General features: G+C 36.2%; 1 protein-coding gene across 8 annotated transcripts in view; it reads left to right on the forward strand.

Annotated features, from left to right (window-relative positions):
• The window catches only part of DNAH9 (dynein axonemal heavy chain 9), a 755,194-nt gene that overhangs the window by 178,271 nt on the left and 558,138 nt on the right, over nt 1–18,785 (forward strand). For 7 of the 8 annotated variants that reach the window (XM_056817453.1, XM_056817454.1, XM_016430769.2 and 4 more), the window contains 2 exons: nt 12,610–12,803; nt 12,897–13,321. In XM_056817453.1, coding sequence (XP_056673431.1) covers nt 12,610–12,803; nt 12,897–13,321 — 619 coding nt within the window. The remainder of the gene's footprint in view (nt 1–12,609; nt 12,804–12,896; nt 13,322–18,785) is intronic. The other variant, XM_016430771.2, reaches the window with a different exon arrangement.

Raw genomic sequence — 18,785 nt, forward strand, 5'->3', positions numbered from 1 at the left:
ACAAACAAAGATATCCAGGGAAATAACGAAAAAAAAATACAAAGGAAGGGGGCCTTGCAGTCGCAGATCTCAAACTATACTATACAGCAGTGGTCATCAAAACAATTTGGTACTGGCTAAGAGACAGAAAGGAGGATCAGTGGAGTAGATCAGGGTAAGTGACCTCAGCAAGACAGTATATGATAAACCCAGAGATCCCAGCTTTTGGGACAAAAATCCATTATTTGATAAAAACTGCTGGGAAAATTTGAAGACAGTGTGGGAGAGATTAGGCTTAGATCAACACCTTACACCCTACACCAAGATAAATTCAAAATGGGTAAATGACTTGAACATAAAGAAGGAAACTATAAATAAATTAGGAAAAACAGAATAGTATATATGTCAGACCTTTGGGAAAGGAAAGATTTTAAAACCAAGCAAGACTTACAAAGAGTCACAAAATGTAAAATAAATAATTTTGACTACATCAAATTAAAAAACTTTTGTACAAACAAAACCAATGTAACCAAAATCAGAAGGGAAGCAACAAATTGGGAAACATTCGTCATAAAAACCACTGACAAGACTTCCGGGTAATCATTGCTGCAATCTAGACGCCACACGCTTCCTCTCCCCGGCACCGAACGAAATAGACTACATCAAAGGAGCATAAAGTCACCTTTGGAGGAACAGAAGGACTCCCCAGTACCCCACAGAGGCAAAGGTACGTGGGGCTTGAACATTTCCACACTAAAATAAGAAGGAAAAGCTCGCACAGAAAAGTGAACTGAGCCGCCCTTCCCCCACCCCACTTCCCCCAGTAAACCAGAGTGAGCTACCTGGGCGCTCACCGGGACAGCAAGTGAGTGGGGAGCGTCTCTGTCTGGGGGGGGCACTCCAGGGTCCTTGGGATCTGGGGACTGCCAGGATAAGGCGTCTCAGGGCGGTTTCACTGGAGAATCCAGGGCGGAGCTGTACTTGGGGCAGGCTGCGCGGAACATCCCAGGGGTGCTGAGCACCAGGAGCAGATCAGGCACTGATTATCTGGGCGGAGCTGAAAACCTGGGCAGTGTGGCTGTGATCAGGGAACCAGCTCTCTAAGAAACCTCGGAGGCTGGGAAGAACTAGTCTGAAGCAACCTAAATTCACAGAAAAACCGCCCATATAACCCAGATCTCAGACCAAAAAGGAAAGGGGAATAAAACCACCAAAGGGATGGCTCACATGGCCCAAAATCAAGCCTCCAGGAAGAAAGGGAAAAAAGTGATTATTGAAAACTTTTATGGTGGAAGTACCCAAGGAAAAGGGAGAATGAGGAGGAAATCCAAAAAAATTCAGAACACGCCTCCCAAAATGGAAACTATCAACAAGCTCTGGAAGATCTCAAACTGGAACTTATCCAAAAGATGGAAACCTGGAAAGAAAAATGGGAGAAAGAGATCAGCTGTCTGACAGATAAGAATGCTCAATTGGAAAAAGAACTCGAAGCATCCAATAGAAGGGCAGACAAGGCTGAAAAGCAAAACCAGTCCCTAATGACCAGAATAAAGCACCTCGAAGAAAGTGAGATGATAAAACAGCAAGAATCAATAAAGCAAACCCAAATAATTAATGAATTGGAAGAAAACATAAAATATCTCACTGAGAAGGTCACAGACCTGGAAAACAGAGGGAGACGAGAAAAAAGGAAGTATAGACAATGAGGAAATATCACTAATCAACATGTATGCACCAAATGGTATAGCATCCAAATTTTTAATAGAGAAACTAGGAGAATTGAAGGAGGAAATAGACAGTAGAATCATATTAATGGGAGACTTGAACCAACCACTATCAAATTTAGATAAATCAAACCAAAAAATAAACAACAAAGAGGTAAAAGAGGTGAATGAAATCTTAGAAAAATTAGAGTTAATAGACATATGGAGAAAAATAAATAGGGACAAAAAAGAATACACCTTCTTTTCAGCACCACATGGCACATTCACAAAAATAGATCATACACTAGGTCATAGAAACATGGCACTCAAATGCAGAAAAGCAGAAATATTAACTGCAGCCTTTTCAGATCACAAGGCAATTAAAATATTGATCGGCAAGGGTACATGGAGACCCAAATCAAAAATTAATTGGAAATTAAATAACATGATACTCCAAAATCGGATAGTTAGAGAAGAAATCATAGAAACAATTAACAATTTCGTTGAAGAAAATGACAACGGCGAAACATCCTTTCAAACCTTATGGGATGCAGCCAAGGCAGTACTTAGAGGAAAATTCATATCCCTGAGTGCATATATTAACAAATTAGGGAGGACAGAGACCAAGGAATTGGAATGCAAATCAAAAAACTTGAGAATGAACAAATTAAAAACCCCCAGAAGAAAACCATACTAGAGATCCTAAAAATTAAGGGAGAAATTAATAAAATAGAAATTGACAGAACTATTAAGCTAATAAACAAGACTAGAAGCTGGTACTTTGAAAAAACAGACAAAATAGACAAAGTACTGGTTAATTTAATTAAAAAAAGGAAAGAAGAAAGGCAAATTAATAGCATCAAGGATGAAAAGGGGGATCTCACCTCCAATGAAGAGGAAATTAAGGCAATCATTAAAAACTACTTTGCCCAACTATATGGCAATAAATATAGCAACCTAGGTGATATGGATGAATATTTACAAAAATATAAATTGCCTAGACTAACAGAAGAAGAAATAGTTTTCTTAAATAATCCCATATCAGAAAAAGAAATCCAACAGGCCATCACAGAACTTCCTAAGAAAAAATCCCCAGGGCCTGATGGATTCACCAGCGAATTCTATCAAACATTCAGAGAACAGTTAATCCCAATACTATACAAACTATTTGACATAATAAGCAAAGAGGGAGTTCTACCAAACTCCTTTTATGACACAAGCATGGTACTGATTCCAAAACCAGGCAGGCCAAATACAGAGAAAGAAAATTATAGACCAATCTCCCTACTGAATATAGATGCAAAAATCTTAAATAGGATACTAGCAAAAAGACTCCAGTAAGGGATTAGAAGGGTCATCCACCATGATCAAGTAGGATTTATACCAGGGATGCAGGGCTGGTTCAACATTAGGAAAACTATCCACATAATTGACCACATCAACAAGGAAACCAACAAGAACCACATGATTATCTCAATAGATGCAGAAAAAGCATTTGATAAAATACAACACCCATTCCTACTAAAAACACTAGAAAGCATAGGAATAGAAGGGTCATTCCTAAAAATGATAAACAGTATATATATCTAAAACCATCAGCTAATATCATCTGCAATGGGGATAAACTAGATGCATTCCCAATAAGATCAGGAGTTCAACAAGGATGCCCATTATCACCTCTACTATTTGACATTGTACTAGAAACACTAGCAGTAGCAATTAGAGAAGAAAAAGAAATTGAAGGCATCAAAATAGGCAAGGAGGAGACCAAGTTATCACTCTTTGCAGATGACATGATGGTCTACTTAAAGAATCCTAGAGATTCAACCAAAAAGCTAATCGAAATAATCAACAACTTTAGCAAAGTTGCAGGATACAAAATAAACCCACATAAGTCATCAGCATTTCTATATAATTCCAACACAGCTCAGCAGCAAGAACTAGAAAGAGAAATCCCATTCAAAATTACCCAAGACAAAATAAAATACTTAGGAATCTATCTCCCGAGACAAACACAGGATCTATATGAACACAGCTACAAAACACTTTCCACACAACTAAAACTAGACTTGAACAATTGGAAGAACATTAACTGCTCATGGGTAGGACGAGCCAATATAATAAAAATGACCATCCTACCCAAACTCATCTATCTATTTAGTGCCATACCCATGGAACTTTCAAAAAATTTTTTTACTGATTTAGAAAAAAACATAACAAAGTTCATTTGGAAGAACAAAAGATCAAGGATATCCAGGGAAATAATGAAAAAAAAAATACAAAGGAAGGGGGTCTTGCAGTCCCAGATCTCAGACTATATTACAAAGCAGCGGTCATCAAAACAATTTGGTACTGGCTAAGAGACAGAAAGGAGGATCAGTGGAATAGACTGGGGGCAAGCAACCTCAGCAATACAGTATATGACAAACCCAAAGATCCCAGCTTTTGGGACAAAAATCCACTATTTCATAAAAACTGCTGGGAAAATTGGAGGACAGTGTGGGAAAGATTAGGCTTAGATCAACACCTCACACCCTACACCATGATAAATTCAAAATGGATGAATGACTTGAACATAAAGAAGGAAACTATAAGAAAATTAGGCGAACACAGAATAGAATACATGTCAGACCTTTGGGAAGGGAAATACTTCAAAACCAAGCAAGAATTAGAAAGAGTTACAAAATGCAAAATAAATAATCTGGATTACATCAAATTAAAAAGTTTTTGTACAAACAAAACCAATGTAACCAAAATCAGAAGGGTAGCAACAAATTGGGAAACAATCTTCATAAAAACCTCTGACAAAGGTTTAATTACTAAAATTTATAAAGAACTAAATCAATTGTACAAAAAATCAAGCCATTCTCCAATTGACAAATGGGCAAGGGACATGAACAGGCAATTCTCAGCCAAAGAAATCAAAACTATTAATAAGCACATGAAAAAGTGCTCTACATCTCTTATAATCAGAGAGATACAAATCAAAACAACTCTGAGGTATCACCTCACACCTAGCAGATTGGCTAACATGACAGCTATGCAAAGTAATGAATGCTGGAGGGGATGTGGCAAAGTGGGGACATTAATTCATTGCTGGTGGAGTTGTGAATTGATCCAACCATTCTGGAGGGCAATTTGGAACTATGTCCAAAGGGTGATAAAAGACTGTCTGCCCTTTGATCCAGCCATAGCACTGCTGGGCTTGTACCCCAAAGAGATAATGGACAAAAAGACTTGTACAAGAATATTCATAGCTGCGCTCTTTGTGGTGGCCAAAAACTGGAAAACGAGGGGATGCCCTTCAATTGGGGAATGGCTGAACAAATTGTGGTATATGTTGGTGGTGGAATACTATTGTGCTAAAAAGAATAATAAAGTGGAGGAATTCCATGGAGACTGGAACAACCTCCAGGAAGTGATGCAGAGTGAAAGGAGCAGAACCAGGAAAACATTATACACAGAGACTGATACATTGTGGTACAATTGAAAGTGATGGACTTCTCCATTAGTATCAATGCAATTTCCCTGAACAATCTGCAGGGAGCTAAAAAAAATGCTACCCAGAAGCAGAGGATAAACTGTGGGAGTAAAAACACCGATGAAAAGCAACTGCTTGACTACAGGGTTGGAGGAGATAAGACTGAGGAGAGACTCTAAATGAACACTAGAATGGAAATTCCAACAATAGGGAAATGGGTTTGAGTCAAGAACACATGTGATAACCAGTGGAATCATGCGTCGGCTATGGGAGAGGGAAAGGCGGGGTGGGGGGGGGGGGAAGGAGAGGGGAGGAAAAGAAAACGATCTTTGTTTCCAGTGAATAATGTACGAAAACGACCAAATAAAATAATGTTTAAAAAAAAAAAACCACTGACAAAGGTTTAATTACTCAAATTTATAAAGAGCTAAATCAATTGTACAAAAAATCAAGCCATTCTCCAATTGATAAATGGGCAAGGGACATGCATAGGCAGTTTTCAGATAAAGAAATCAAAACTATTAATAGGCACATGAAAAAGTGTTTTAAATCTCTTTTAACCAGAGAGATGCAAATCAAAACAACTCTGAGGTGTCACCTCACACCTAGCAGATTGGCTAACATGACAGCAAAGCAAAGTAATGAATGCTGGAGGGGATGTGGAAAAGTCGGGACATTAATTCACTGCTGGTGGGGTTGTGAACTGATCCAACCATTCTGGAGGGCAATTTGGAACTATGCCCAAAGGGTGACAAAAGAATATCTACCCTTTGATCCACCCATAGCACTGCTGGGTTTGTACCCCAAAGCGACAATAAGGGAAAAGACTTGTAGGAGAATATTCATATCTTCTCTTTTTGTGATTGCTATAAATTTAAAAATATGGGGATGCACTTCATTTGGAGAATGGCTGAACAAATTGTGGTATATTTTTTTGATGGAATACTATTGTGCTAAAAGGAATAATATAGTGGAGGAATTCCATGGAGACTGGAATGCCCTCCAGGAAGTGGTGAAGAGAGAAAGGAGCAGAACCAGGAGAACATTGTACACAGAGACTGTACACTGTGGTACAATCGAACATAATGGACTTCTCCATTAGTGTCAATGCAATGTCCCTGAACAATATGCAGGGATCTAGGAGAAAAAACACTATCCACAAGCAGAGGACAAACTGTGGGAGTAAAAACACCGAAGAAATTCAACTGCTTGACTATATGGGTTGAGGAGACATGTCTGAGGAAAGACTCTAAATGAACACTCTAATGCAAATACCCACAACATGGAAATTGGTTCGAATCAAGAACACATGTGATACCCAGTGGAATCACACATTGGATATGGGTAGGTGGGAGGTTGGAGGGAAGAAAAGCAAATGATTTTTGTCTCCAATGAATAATGTTCGGAAATGACCAAATAAAATAATGTAAAAAAAAATTCCAAACCCATCAGAGACAAACTTAAAATAAGCACAAAAAAAGATTTTAAATGATAGGTGAAAAAAATGAGAACAAAAAAGCTCTAGAAAGAATAAATCAAACTAAAAATTGATTCTTTCAAAAGATTAATAAAATTTGTTCACTGCTAGACAATATGATTTAAAGAAGGCAGAAAATCAAATCAAATGACAAATGAACACGCTGATATAACAACAAAACCCCAAAATAAAAAGTATTATCAGAATATTAAAGAATTATACATTTTATTAATATTTTTTATTTTGAATGAATATTCATAAAATTTGAACAAACTCCTATCGAGCAGAATATAGAATTTTATTCAAGAAGTTATTCATCAAAACCAACTTTACCAGTGATTCAAAATGTTCCAGTAATAGAAAAATTAATTGTATCTAAAACCAAAGACACATAATTATCCTTTTTTCTTTAATACTTTTCCCCTCAATTCCATGAGAAAACAATTTTAACCTTCATTTAAAAAAATTTGAGCCAAGTTCTCACCATCCTTCTCTCCTTGCCCTCCTCTTGCTTTCCCCTTTCCTGAGAGAACACGCAATATAATACAGATTTTACATGTATTATAGCACAAAACTTTTCCACATTAGTCCTCTTGTGAAAGAGAACTCAAACAAAAGAAAATGAGATATAGAATGTCTTGGTCTGCTGTACTTTTTTTGATAGCAAAGGACTGAAAACAAGATAGGCACCACTTGGCTAGGAATGACTAAACATATTGTGATATATAAAAGTAATATAGCATTATTGAGTATGTGGTACATAACAGAGAAGCATGGAAAATACATGAAGTGATGTAGGGAGAATTAAGCTGATCCAAGAAAAAAATATAATAGCAACCCCAACAGTGTAAATACTATCACAAAACTATTACCCTAAAAAATCAAAAGTTAATGTGAAATTACAATGAATAAGTATTGTTCTAAATAGGAGATCTGAGAAAATACCCTTACAGAAATATCCTTTACAGAAATAGGCAGTCTCTAAGTGTGGTAAATTGTACATATTTTCAGACTTATGTATTAATGGATTATTTTTTCATTTTTTCTTATAAAATATCATACAAGATGGCTCTCAGAGGAGGAAAGGGATAAATACTGGAGGAAAATGTGATTAAAAAATAAACCTTAATAAAAACATTAAATTTTTTAAACAAATGGAAAGTTAAATTAAGAAGGCAACTAAAGCTATAAATAGATAGTTATAAACTTTAATGATAGAACCAATGAACTTATGGGAAACCACAGCGAGACTTCACCTTTTATATGACAAGAATTTTTAATGAAACCTGAAACATATCAGTACTTAGATTTAGATAGGATATATCCATAAAACAGAAGAGGTCAAATTAGGTCAAGAAAAATAAGGAGCATTACCCACCTAGAAAACCTGAGATTATGCCCTGGAGTGAATGGCCATAGCAGAAAGGAACACAGACAGTGTACAGAAACTAATCTCCAGAGTTCCAGCTCAGGTAGAAGTTTGGTCCAGGAGTACTACAAGCTTAGGGACCTGACTCAATCAGCTAGCATTTTTTAACTGTCTTTAAAGTGCAACTCATTATGCTGTTTTCAAGAAGGTTACATTCTCCTGGAAGTGCAACTTATAAGCAGGTAGCTGGCACAGCATGTAGAATGCTAAGCCTGGAATCAGGAAGATCTGGTTTGTAAGGATGATATTAGAAAATAAGTATTGTTTTATTAGTTTAGAGATAAGAAGTAAAGTGGTTGCTTGAGAAAAGAACTGGAGTTTGAAGCAGAGCTGAGAGAGCATGTTAATTTCAACTGCTGACAGTTATAACTGTTTTTTCCATGTCATTTACTCTCTCTGGCAGTTGGGAGTTGCTCTCTGGCAGTTGGCAGAGACACACACTCAGAGACTCTCTCTCAGGGCTGGAGGAGGTAACATCTTTGCCTCTCTGTCTGAGGGAAAGATCTGAAGGTGCTCAGTGTTTTCCTTTCCCAACTTGGGAAACACTGTAGTGTTTTATAGATTGGTTTATATCTGAGAAGACCAAAGAAAAACCTGGTCTTTGGTTTGGACTCTGAGTCTTAAGTTCTAACTTGATTCTTGTTGAGACTCAACCCGCTAGCCATTGATTTATAAAGATATTAGTGGTAGTTTTATTTAGATAGTATAAATTTGGGTTGTCATATCAGGGAGGATTAGTGTAGCCTGTGAAGTACAGGAGAAGCAGTTCCTTGTGGAATCTGGGAGTTTATTTGGGTGGATTTAGAATCCCTTAGAATTAGGAATCCTTTATTTATCCTTATATATTTCAGTAAACATTTTATTTTTATAATAAGAGTCTCTTTAGCATCCTTGTGCCTGGCCCTGAAGGGAAGTTCACATCTGAGCTTCATTTCATTACTGAGGATACTTTTGATTACCTCTATCAAAAGTATCTGAACAGTTTGAACCTGATTGGCCAGTTAAATGGTTTTGAACCTATATCGGAACAGTTTTTCCATCTAAATATTTTATTTTATGTAGCTCATCATTAATTTACTTTTATAGGTTTCAAATCCAGACTTGGACAATTATTAACTGAGTGGTTCTATGCAAGTCATTTAACCTTTGCCTCAGTTTCCTTATCTGTAAAATAAGGATTATAATAGTATCTACCTCACAAGGTTGTTGTGAGAATCAAATGAGATAACATTTATAAAACATTTAGCACAGTATCTTTTCACATAGAAGGCCACTATATAACTATAATACAGTAGTATTATCATCATTAATAAATATATAATAATACTAACATATTATTATAATGTGTTCTTAAAAATAAACTATATTTGAAGAGGTGGAATACTTAGCTAGGAGAGTCAGGAAAGGGTTCCCATAGGATATGACATATGTTTCAATCCTTGAGTTATTAAAAAATGTAGTGGTAGCGCTCTTTGTGGTGGAAAAATTGAAAGATGAGGGGGTGTCCATTAGTTGGGGAATGGCTGAATAAATTGTGGTATCTGATGGTGACAGAATACTATTGTATATCCATGGGAACTGGAACAATATATGGATAACTGGATAACTCAGTGGAATTGCTTGTCAGCTTCAGGATGGGGAGGTAAGGTAAGAGATAAGGCGAGGGTAATCATGCATTATGTAACCATGGGAAAATATTCTAAATAAAAATTTGTTAATTAAAAATGAAAAAATGTGGTGCTAAGGAAGTAAAAACATCCAGATGTCAGAATCCATATAAAGGTATGGACATGGGAAATGCATATTGCATAAGAGGAATAACAAGTAGTAAGGCTGGATTATGAAGGTTTTTTAAATCCAAAGTGAAAATTTAGGCTTGTGATACTGTCTTTTTTGAAGAAGGGGATCCTTCACTCCTCTAAGCTAAAGTTAGCCCATGGGCAGAATTATATATATTATATAACCCCCATGTTATTAAAAATATATTCCCTATATATAATTATTATGTAATTCCCATAGGTGATTGGGATGAATCTTTATATATATGTGAAGAAAAAAACAAAAGAAGAGGGAACCACATACTCCCTGATAAAAGGAAAATCTGAATTAATAATATATATTCCCAGCCAAATGTAATGACTACGTATTGTTCCTTATTTTGTCTATTTCTGCCTCTTTGATCTTGCTCATTCTATCTCTGTCTCTCAGCATTTTCTTTACTTCATCTGTTTAAATTACAACTATTTTTTAAGGCCTATTGTAAATGTTACCTCCTTCAGGAAAATCCTTCCTTGATCATAATAGGCAGAAGTGAATTCTCTTTCCTCTAAACTCATACAGGGTTTTTTTGTATACATAACTGTGACATTTAAATCATACTGTCTTACCTTGTAATTATTCATGCATAATGAGGGACTGTGTGTTAAATATCTCTGTATTCCCCCTATAGGCCTAGCTTTATTTCTGCATTCAAAAATTATTTATTAGTGAATGAATTAAGGTATTCTTGAATGACTATATTTCTTTAAATCTTAATGGCATTTCTTTTTTAAGTTTATAAAGTAAAATAATAATTACAAATTGAATATTAATTTAAACTGGTTAAATAGAAAGACCACTGAAATGTACATTTGCAATCCCCTTAGGCTGTGTATTATATTGTATTTTTATTTAAATTGTTAAATATTTCCCAATTACATTTTAATCTACTTCATACTTCACTAAGGAGTTTACCTCATGTTTGACATCTCTAACTAGTCAGATTATGTCCTATTTTTGGTTATTGTTAGTTTTCCACACCTGACAAGATTCTGCCTTTGGACCTACACATATTTTAATTCAAAGCACATTTCACAAGTTGGTTTTTAGTGGAATTGTAAACATGGAATAGCAGGAGAAAATAATTAGCTGAGCAGTATATAGAATATTAAATCTGAAAAAACTCTTTAAGATAATTTTATCTAAACTCTCAACTTCTAGATGAGTAAATTGAGTCTAGATAGGTAGTGACTTGTCCAAGTGACAAGTCCAAGCTACTTAATGGCAGAGTTAGAAAGAGGACTCAGGTGTCCTGATATCAGCCTACTACACTCTATTACAAGCTTCCATAAATTTGGTCTTCTAAAATTAAACCTAAATGGTCCATAAAATCTCACCCACAATTATTAGTGTTGCAGCAAATAATACATTTATGTTTACCAGGGGGTAGAAATAGTTTATATATTACACACTAATTCGTGGCTCACATAGGCCAGGTTCAATATTGATGGGCTTTATAACAATATTCAATAATAACTCAGCACTAACCCAGGGAACATCTGAATGTGACCTACTTCTAGCTCTCTCTTAGAGGTTTTCTGTTGTCCTTCATGTAGACCAAAAAAATGAACTCACTTCACATCCAAGCCTGGTTAGCATGGGAATAGTTTCAGCATACTTTCCAGGGAGTGTCATTTCCTCCTTTCTCTGCCATTCTCCTACCCAAACTCCTTCACAATCACCACTGCTCTTATTAAGTATTAGCAAAAGTTTAATCTTTTTTTCTGTGGATAAGTAAATTGAAGAAAACCTGCAAACAGAAGCAATGGATGAAGATTTGCAGAAGTTGTCAATCAAGGAGCATTCGGGAAAAGAATGTGACTGTTAAAAGGAAACATCCAAGCTGTTGGAGGTCTCTCTTTCTCCTGAGACAAGAAGGAGTAAGGACTGAGAAGATCCTCTTCTTACTGACTTTCTCTTTTGTATCAGAAAGTGACTCAAAGATCCTCAACCCTGTTGGTCACATCCTCATTCAAGACTTTATGATATTATTCTCAATTTAGGATTATTTTAAGATCAGGGAAACCCTAACCCCTCTCTCCCATACAATTTCCTTTTCCTCCCCGTTTTCCTTAAATAAACCCCTTGTTCCAACCATTCAAAGAGTGAGTTATCTATTAGATATATCAGGAAACTTACTCAGAAGTGACTTCCAGTTGTCACCAACTGAAGAGACTAACTGAAGGGGGAAGGAGAAGGCAGGAGGGGGAGAAAGGGAGGAGGGTGGCACATCTGATTCTGCATTACCATAATTCTTAAGAACAACCACCTAATACAGTGATCTAGGATCTCTTTTGATGTTATCACTTCCCTTGGTCTTTATCTGCCCTGTTACACTGTGGAACTCACATGACACCACTACTTTATTGATACTCAAGAAATTTCTGGCTTTATTCTGGAAATTGTTGCTATTACCCAGCTGTGGACTCACTTTAACTAGCTACAAACTCACCTTTACTACACAACTTTTCTTACTAAGAAATTCCTTTCTATTGATAAGTTTTCTCTCGTTCAGCAAATGCTGTTCAAGACTTTGTGTTTATATATGGTTTATGGTTCTTCTTCATTCACGGGAGGAATAAAGGGAATCCCCTTGAAATTGTGCATCATCTCTTTGAAGGTATATTATAATACTACTTTAATATATACTTTATTAGCTTTTGAACAATATTATATTTTTCCTTTTTTATTCATTTACCTTGGCTCCTTTTGCTTTTATCAGATTCTAAGAACAGACTTCCTCCCTTTTTTGAAACACAATTGGATCTAGTTATACCAGAACTGATCTTTTGTCCCTCTCTGGACCCTTTTGCTAATGGTGGTTTTCAAAGCATTGTGGAGGGACTTATCAATGACATTTTCAAAATATCTTCTATGGTCCCACGACTTGCACAGAAAAGTTCCCCTCATTATCAGGTACTGACTGAAACTATTATTTCACCTTCCATATTTGGAGTAATATTCCAAGTGTATTCATAATTTTCAATTTATAATTTCATCTCTTTATAGGCTGACATGGAGGACACAGAAGATCTGTCAAACCTGAGGAATATATTAATGGAGAGAGTCAAGAATATGATGACCATCTGCTGTGACTATCGGAACTCCTTTGACCATTACTCTTTCCTTTACATGGATGACCGAAAGGAATTTATGCGACAATTTCTTTTATATGGACATATGCTCACACCAGAGGATTTAGAAGCCCATGGAGAAGATGAGATCCCTGAAAATCCTCCCACTCTTCAGCAATTTAAATTGCAGATTGATTCCTATGAAAAGATTTATGAAGAGGTGAACCAGCTAGAGCCTTTCAGAATTTTTGACAACTGGATGAAAATTGATATTCGTCCATTTAAGATGACTCTACTAAATGTAATTAAGAGATGGAGCTTCATGCTTAAACAGTATCTCATTGATCATGTCACTCACAGGTAATGCTGTCTTTATCTTTTTCCCTTTTCCTTTTTTCCATATTTTTCTTTGTCTGTGGCTCCTGGAAACCTAGCTGTTTAAAAACAGAAAGGCATTTGGAAAGACTTCTCTAAAATACATCACATTTATAGTCACACACCTGATTGAAAAGAACAGAGAATAGGTCTATGTTTGTATATTGTTTTCAAAAAGCATTTGATTCATAGAGCAAAGAATCACACATGTAAATCAGATTATATAAGACTCCTTGATAAATGCAGCAATAATGATAATTATTCAGTGAATCACTTATTAATATTCAATGAATCAAAAAACCTAGAGTTGTATGTTTACCATTTTTATGAAACAGATGATATATTTTGCAAAGTCTACAGAGAAGAGGGATGAGGTCATTCCAGATGATCTTATTTATGGATCTTATTTGGTGATCATGCATCAAGCCTCAAAATATTACAGAGCTTCCTCACTGAGATCCCCAACTAATCAAAAAAAGATTGGCCAAAAATACATACAAGAAAATTTTAGTTAGTCAAAAAGCATTTTTTTAAGCACTAACTATATGAAAGGCACTAGGCAAAGTTCTAAAATGATACCAAAAAAAAAAAAAGCAAAATAACAAAGCAAAATAAAAGTTCTTACCTTCAAGGAGAATATATTCTAAAGAGGGAGACAGCATATAAATAGCTAGGTATACCCAAGATATGAATAGAATAGATGATGTAAGGGGAAGGTGCTAGCATCTCAGAGCCTTCTATAGAGGGCAGGATCTAAGCCAAGTGAGGACATCCAAAAGATAGTTGTAAATGTGTAACTATAACTTACCAAAATTACAGTCTGGATATGTAGATCCAGAAATCACCTCCATAGTTATGATATTTAAACCAATAGGAGATAATTAGGTCACCAAATAAGATATCATGTGAAATAAAAAGAGGAGATCAAGGACAGAGCCTGTGAATTTTAAAATCTCCATCTTGCTTGGTCTTGCACCAAAAATTGTGTACACCCACACTACATGGACATGTGCTAGTCAATGTCAAATGAGAAATAACTAACTGCCCACCTGGGCTGTCTTAAGCCAAGCTTGAGCCACCATTGGCACTTGTGAGGCACAGGAAGTGAGGTAGGGAACAGCCTCTGGAATTCGCTGACTTCCTGTGGACAGGGCTAGAAGCCAGTTCGTGCTAGGAGCTTGAGGAGGGAGGAGGCCGGCAGATAGCTTCCCTTCAGTTCAGTCACGTGAGTCAAGGACTGATTTTCCTTTCTACCTTAGCCTTAGGGCCTATTCTCCCTCTGGCTCTGGCCAGAAGGTTGAGTTAACCTTTCCCCTTTTCTCCTTTCTCCTTCTCTCCCTCTCTCCTTTCTTACTCCCACTGTGATTAAACCACCATAAACTCCATTCTGACTTGAGTGTTTCATTTTAGGAATTTCATAAGTAAATTCCTTGGCAACCATAGTTTTAATATCATAGCAATCTTTAAAGGTGATATTTTCACTAAAACAAGCCTTGAGGGCATGACATGGATAAAAAACCTGCAAAGGAGACTGCAAAAGAGTAGACATATAGGAGATTTCTGAGAGAGCTTTATCACAGAACTTAGGACAGTCAATTTCCAGGAAGAGACAGTGCCATATGCTGCAAAGAGGTCAAGGAGGATCAAGTAGTGGGAAAAGACTGTTACATTTAGCAATTAAGAGATTATTTTAGAGATAATTTTAGAGAGAATTGATTAAGTTGAATAATGAAGTTAGAAGTCAGATTGCAGAGATTTGGAAGAGTAGAAGAGGAAGCAAAGGCACAGAATACAGTTTTATCAAATTTGCTTGAGACAATATAGGACTATAGGTATTATAGTAGGATCAAGTGAGGGTTTTTCTAAGGATAAGAGAGACAAATATATTAGCAAGAAAAAAAAAAGCCAGTAGAAGATGGAGGATTGAAGATAAGATAATGTATAGGAAAGAGGATGTGGGCAATATATTGGAGGAATTGGGAAGGGATGGTATCAAAGATACATATATAGAGGTACAGTGATTCTTCACCTATAATGGGAGTTATATTCCAGAGACCTGCATGATAGGTGAAAATCTGTGAAGCACATTATATTTATTGTATTATTTATATATATTTTATGGCTTTATAAACCCTTCCCTCTCTCTTATAAACCTTTTCCATACTCTTATTAACATATAGTCACAGAGCCAATCAGCACCCAGGATATCTCAGCGCTGTGATGCTGTGATTGTTCATTCCATCAGCCAATAGTGAGCTGCAATAAGTGTCCTTGACACAGAATTAAATTTTTTTTAAACCCTAAAAAGTGAAGCTGTCATAAGTGAACCACAATATAGTGAGGGACAATTGTATTTTCCTTGGCAAAAAAAATTTTAAAATTTTAAAAAGTACTTCCTCATTTGAGACCAAGGAAGAGATAATGGCGGAAGATTATGAATAATGAGAAGCAAGGAAAAGGGAAGGTTCCAATGAATAGTGTCTACTCTTTTTTCCAAATCCAGACTGATATAACATTCAGTTAATTGAATTGGTACATCATTATGTTATATCTTTGACATATGGCCCTGCAGGTAGGATAGTGAGTTAGGCACAGAATTAAGTATGAAGAAGAAAGTAGATTGCATCCTATTTGGGAAATTACATCATGCTTTCAACAATCTCAAACTGATACTTGGTATATAGAATCAACTTTTTTTAATTATATTTTATTTGATCATTTCCAAGCATTATTCATTAAAGACATAGATCATTTTCTTTTCCTCCCCCCCACCCCCATAGCCGACGTGTAAATCCACTGGGCATTACATGTTTTCTTGATTTGAACCCATTGCTATGTTGATAATATTTGCATTAGAGTGTTCATTTAGAGTCTCTCCTCTGTCATGTCCCCTCAACCGCTGTATTCAGGCAGTTGCTTTTCCTCTGTGTTTCCACTCCCATAGTTTATCCTTTGCTTATGAATAGTGTTTTTTTCTCCTAGATCCCTGCAAATTGTTCAGGGACATTAAACCGCCACTAATGGAGAAGTCCATTACGTTCGATTATGTCTCTGTGTACAATGTTCTCCTGGTTCTGCTCCTCTCGCTCTGCATCACTTCCTGGAGGTTGTTCCAGTCTCCATGGAATTCCTCCACTTTATTATTCCTTTTAGCACAATAGTATTCCATCAACAACATATACCACAATTTCTTCAGCCATTCCCCAATTGATGGGCATCCCCTCTTTTTCCAGTTTTTGGCCACCACAAAGAGCGCAGCTATGAATATTTTTGTACAAGTCTTTGTGTCCATTATCTCTTTGGGGTACAGACCCAGCAGTGCTATGGGTGGATCAAAGGGTAGATATTCTTTTGTCGTCCTGTGGGCATAGTTCCAAATTGCCCTCCAGAATGGTTGGATCAGTTCACAACTCCACCAGCAATGAATTAATGTCCCTACTTTGCCACATCCCCTCCAGCATTCATTACTTTCCATAGCTGTTATGTTAGCCAATCTGCTAGGTGTGAGGTGATACCTCAGAGTTGTTTTTATTTGCATCTCTCTGATTATAAGAGATTTAGAACACATCTTCATGTGCTTATTAATAGTTTTGATTTTGTTATCTGAGAACTGCCTATCCATGTCCCTTGCCCATTTATCAATTGGAGAATGGTTTGATTTTTTGTACAATTGATTTAGCTCTTTATAAATATGAGTAATTAAACCTTTGTCAGAGGTTTCTATGAAGATTTTTTCCCAATTTGTTGTTTCCCTTCTGATTTTAGTTACATTGGTTTTGTTTGTACAAAGGCTTTTTAGTTTGATGTAGTCAAAATTATTTATTTTACATTTTGTGATTCTTTCTATGTCTTGCTTGGTTTTAAAGCCTTTCCCCTCCCAAAGGTCTGACATGTATACTATTCTGTGTTTACCCAATTTGCTTATGGTTTCCTTCTTTATGTTTAAGTCATTCACGCATTTTGAATTTATCATGGTGTAGGGTGTGAGGTGTTGATCTATTCCTAGTCTCTCCCACACTGTCTTCAAATTTTCCCAGCAGTTTTTATCGAATAGTGGATTTTTGTTCCAAAAGCTGGGATCTTTGGGTTTATCGTATACTGTCTTGCTGAGGTCTCTTTCCCCCAGTCTATTCCACTGATTTTCCTTTCTGTTTCTTAGCCAGTACCAAATTGTTTTGATGACTGCTGCTTTGTAATATAGTTTAAGGTCAGGGACTGCAAGGCCCCCATCCTATGTGTTTTTTTTTTCATTATTTCCCTGGATATCCTTGATCTTTGGTTCTTCCAAATGAACTTTGTTATGGTTTTTTCTAAATCAGTGAAGAAGTATTTTGGGAGTTCAATGGGTATGGCACTAATTAGATAAATAAGTTTGGGTAGGATGGTCATTTTTATTATATTGGCTCGTCCTATCCATGAGCAGTTAATGTTTTTCCAATTGCTCAAGTCTAGTTTTAGTTGTGTGGAGAGTGTTTTGTAGTTGTATTCATATAGTTGCTGTGTTTGTCTCGGGAGGTAGATTCCTAGATATTTTATTTTGTCTAAGGTGATTTCGAATGGGATTTCTCTTTCTAGTTTTTGCTGCTGAGCTGTGTTGGAGATATATAGAAAAGCTGATGATTTATGTGGATTTATTTTGTATCCTGCAACTTCGCTAAAGTTGTTGATTATTTCAATTAGCTTTTTGGTTGAATCTCTAGGATTCTTTAAGTAGACCATCATGTCATCTGCAAAGAGTGATAACTTGGTCTCCTCCTTGCCTATTTTGATGCCTTCAATTTCTTTTTCTTCTCTAATTGCTACTGCTAGTGTTTCTAGTACAATGTCAAATAATAGAGGTGATAATGGGCATCCTTGTTGAACTCCTGATCTCTAGTTTATCCCCATTGCAGATGATATTAGCTGATGGTTTTAGATATATACTGTTTATCATTTTTAGGAATGACCCTTCTATTCCTATGCTTTCTAGTGTTTTTAATAGGAATGGGTGTTGTATTTTATCAAATGCTTTTTCTGCATCTATTGAGATAATCATGTGGTTCTTGCTGGTTTGCTTGTTGATGTGGTCAATTATGTGGATGGTTTTCCTAATGTTGAACCAGCCCTGCATCCCTGGTATAAATCCCACTTGATCATGGTGAATGATCCTTCTGATCACTTGCTGGAGTCTTTTTGCTAGTATCCTATTTAAGATTTTTGCATCTATATTCAGTAGGGAGATTGGTCTATAGTTTTCTTTCTCTGTTTTTGACCTACCTGGTTTTGGAATCAGTACCATGTTTGTGTCGTAAAAGGAGTTTGGTAGAACTCCCTCTTTGCTTATTATGTCAAATAGTTTATATAATATTTGGATTAACTGTTCTCTGAATGTTTGATAGAATTCACTGGTGAGTCCATCAGGCCCTGGGGATTTTTTCTTAGGAAATTCTTTGATGGCTTGTTGAATTTC

This window comes from Monodelphis domestica, chromosome 2 (assembly GCF_027887165.1).
Source record: "Monodelphis domestica isolate mMonDom1 chromosome 2, mMonDom1.pri, whole genome shotgun sequence".
NCBI lineage: Eukaryota > Metazoa > Chordata > Mammalia > Didelphimorphia > Didelphidae > Monodelphis > Monodelphis domestica.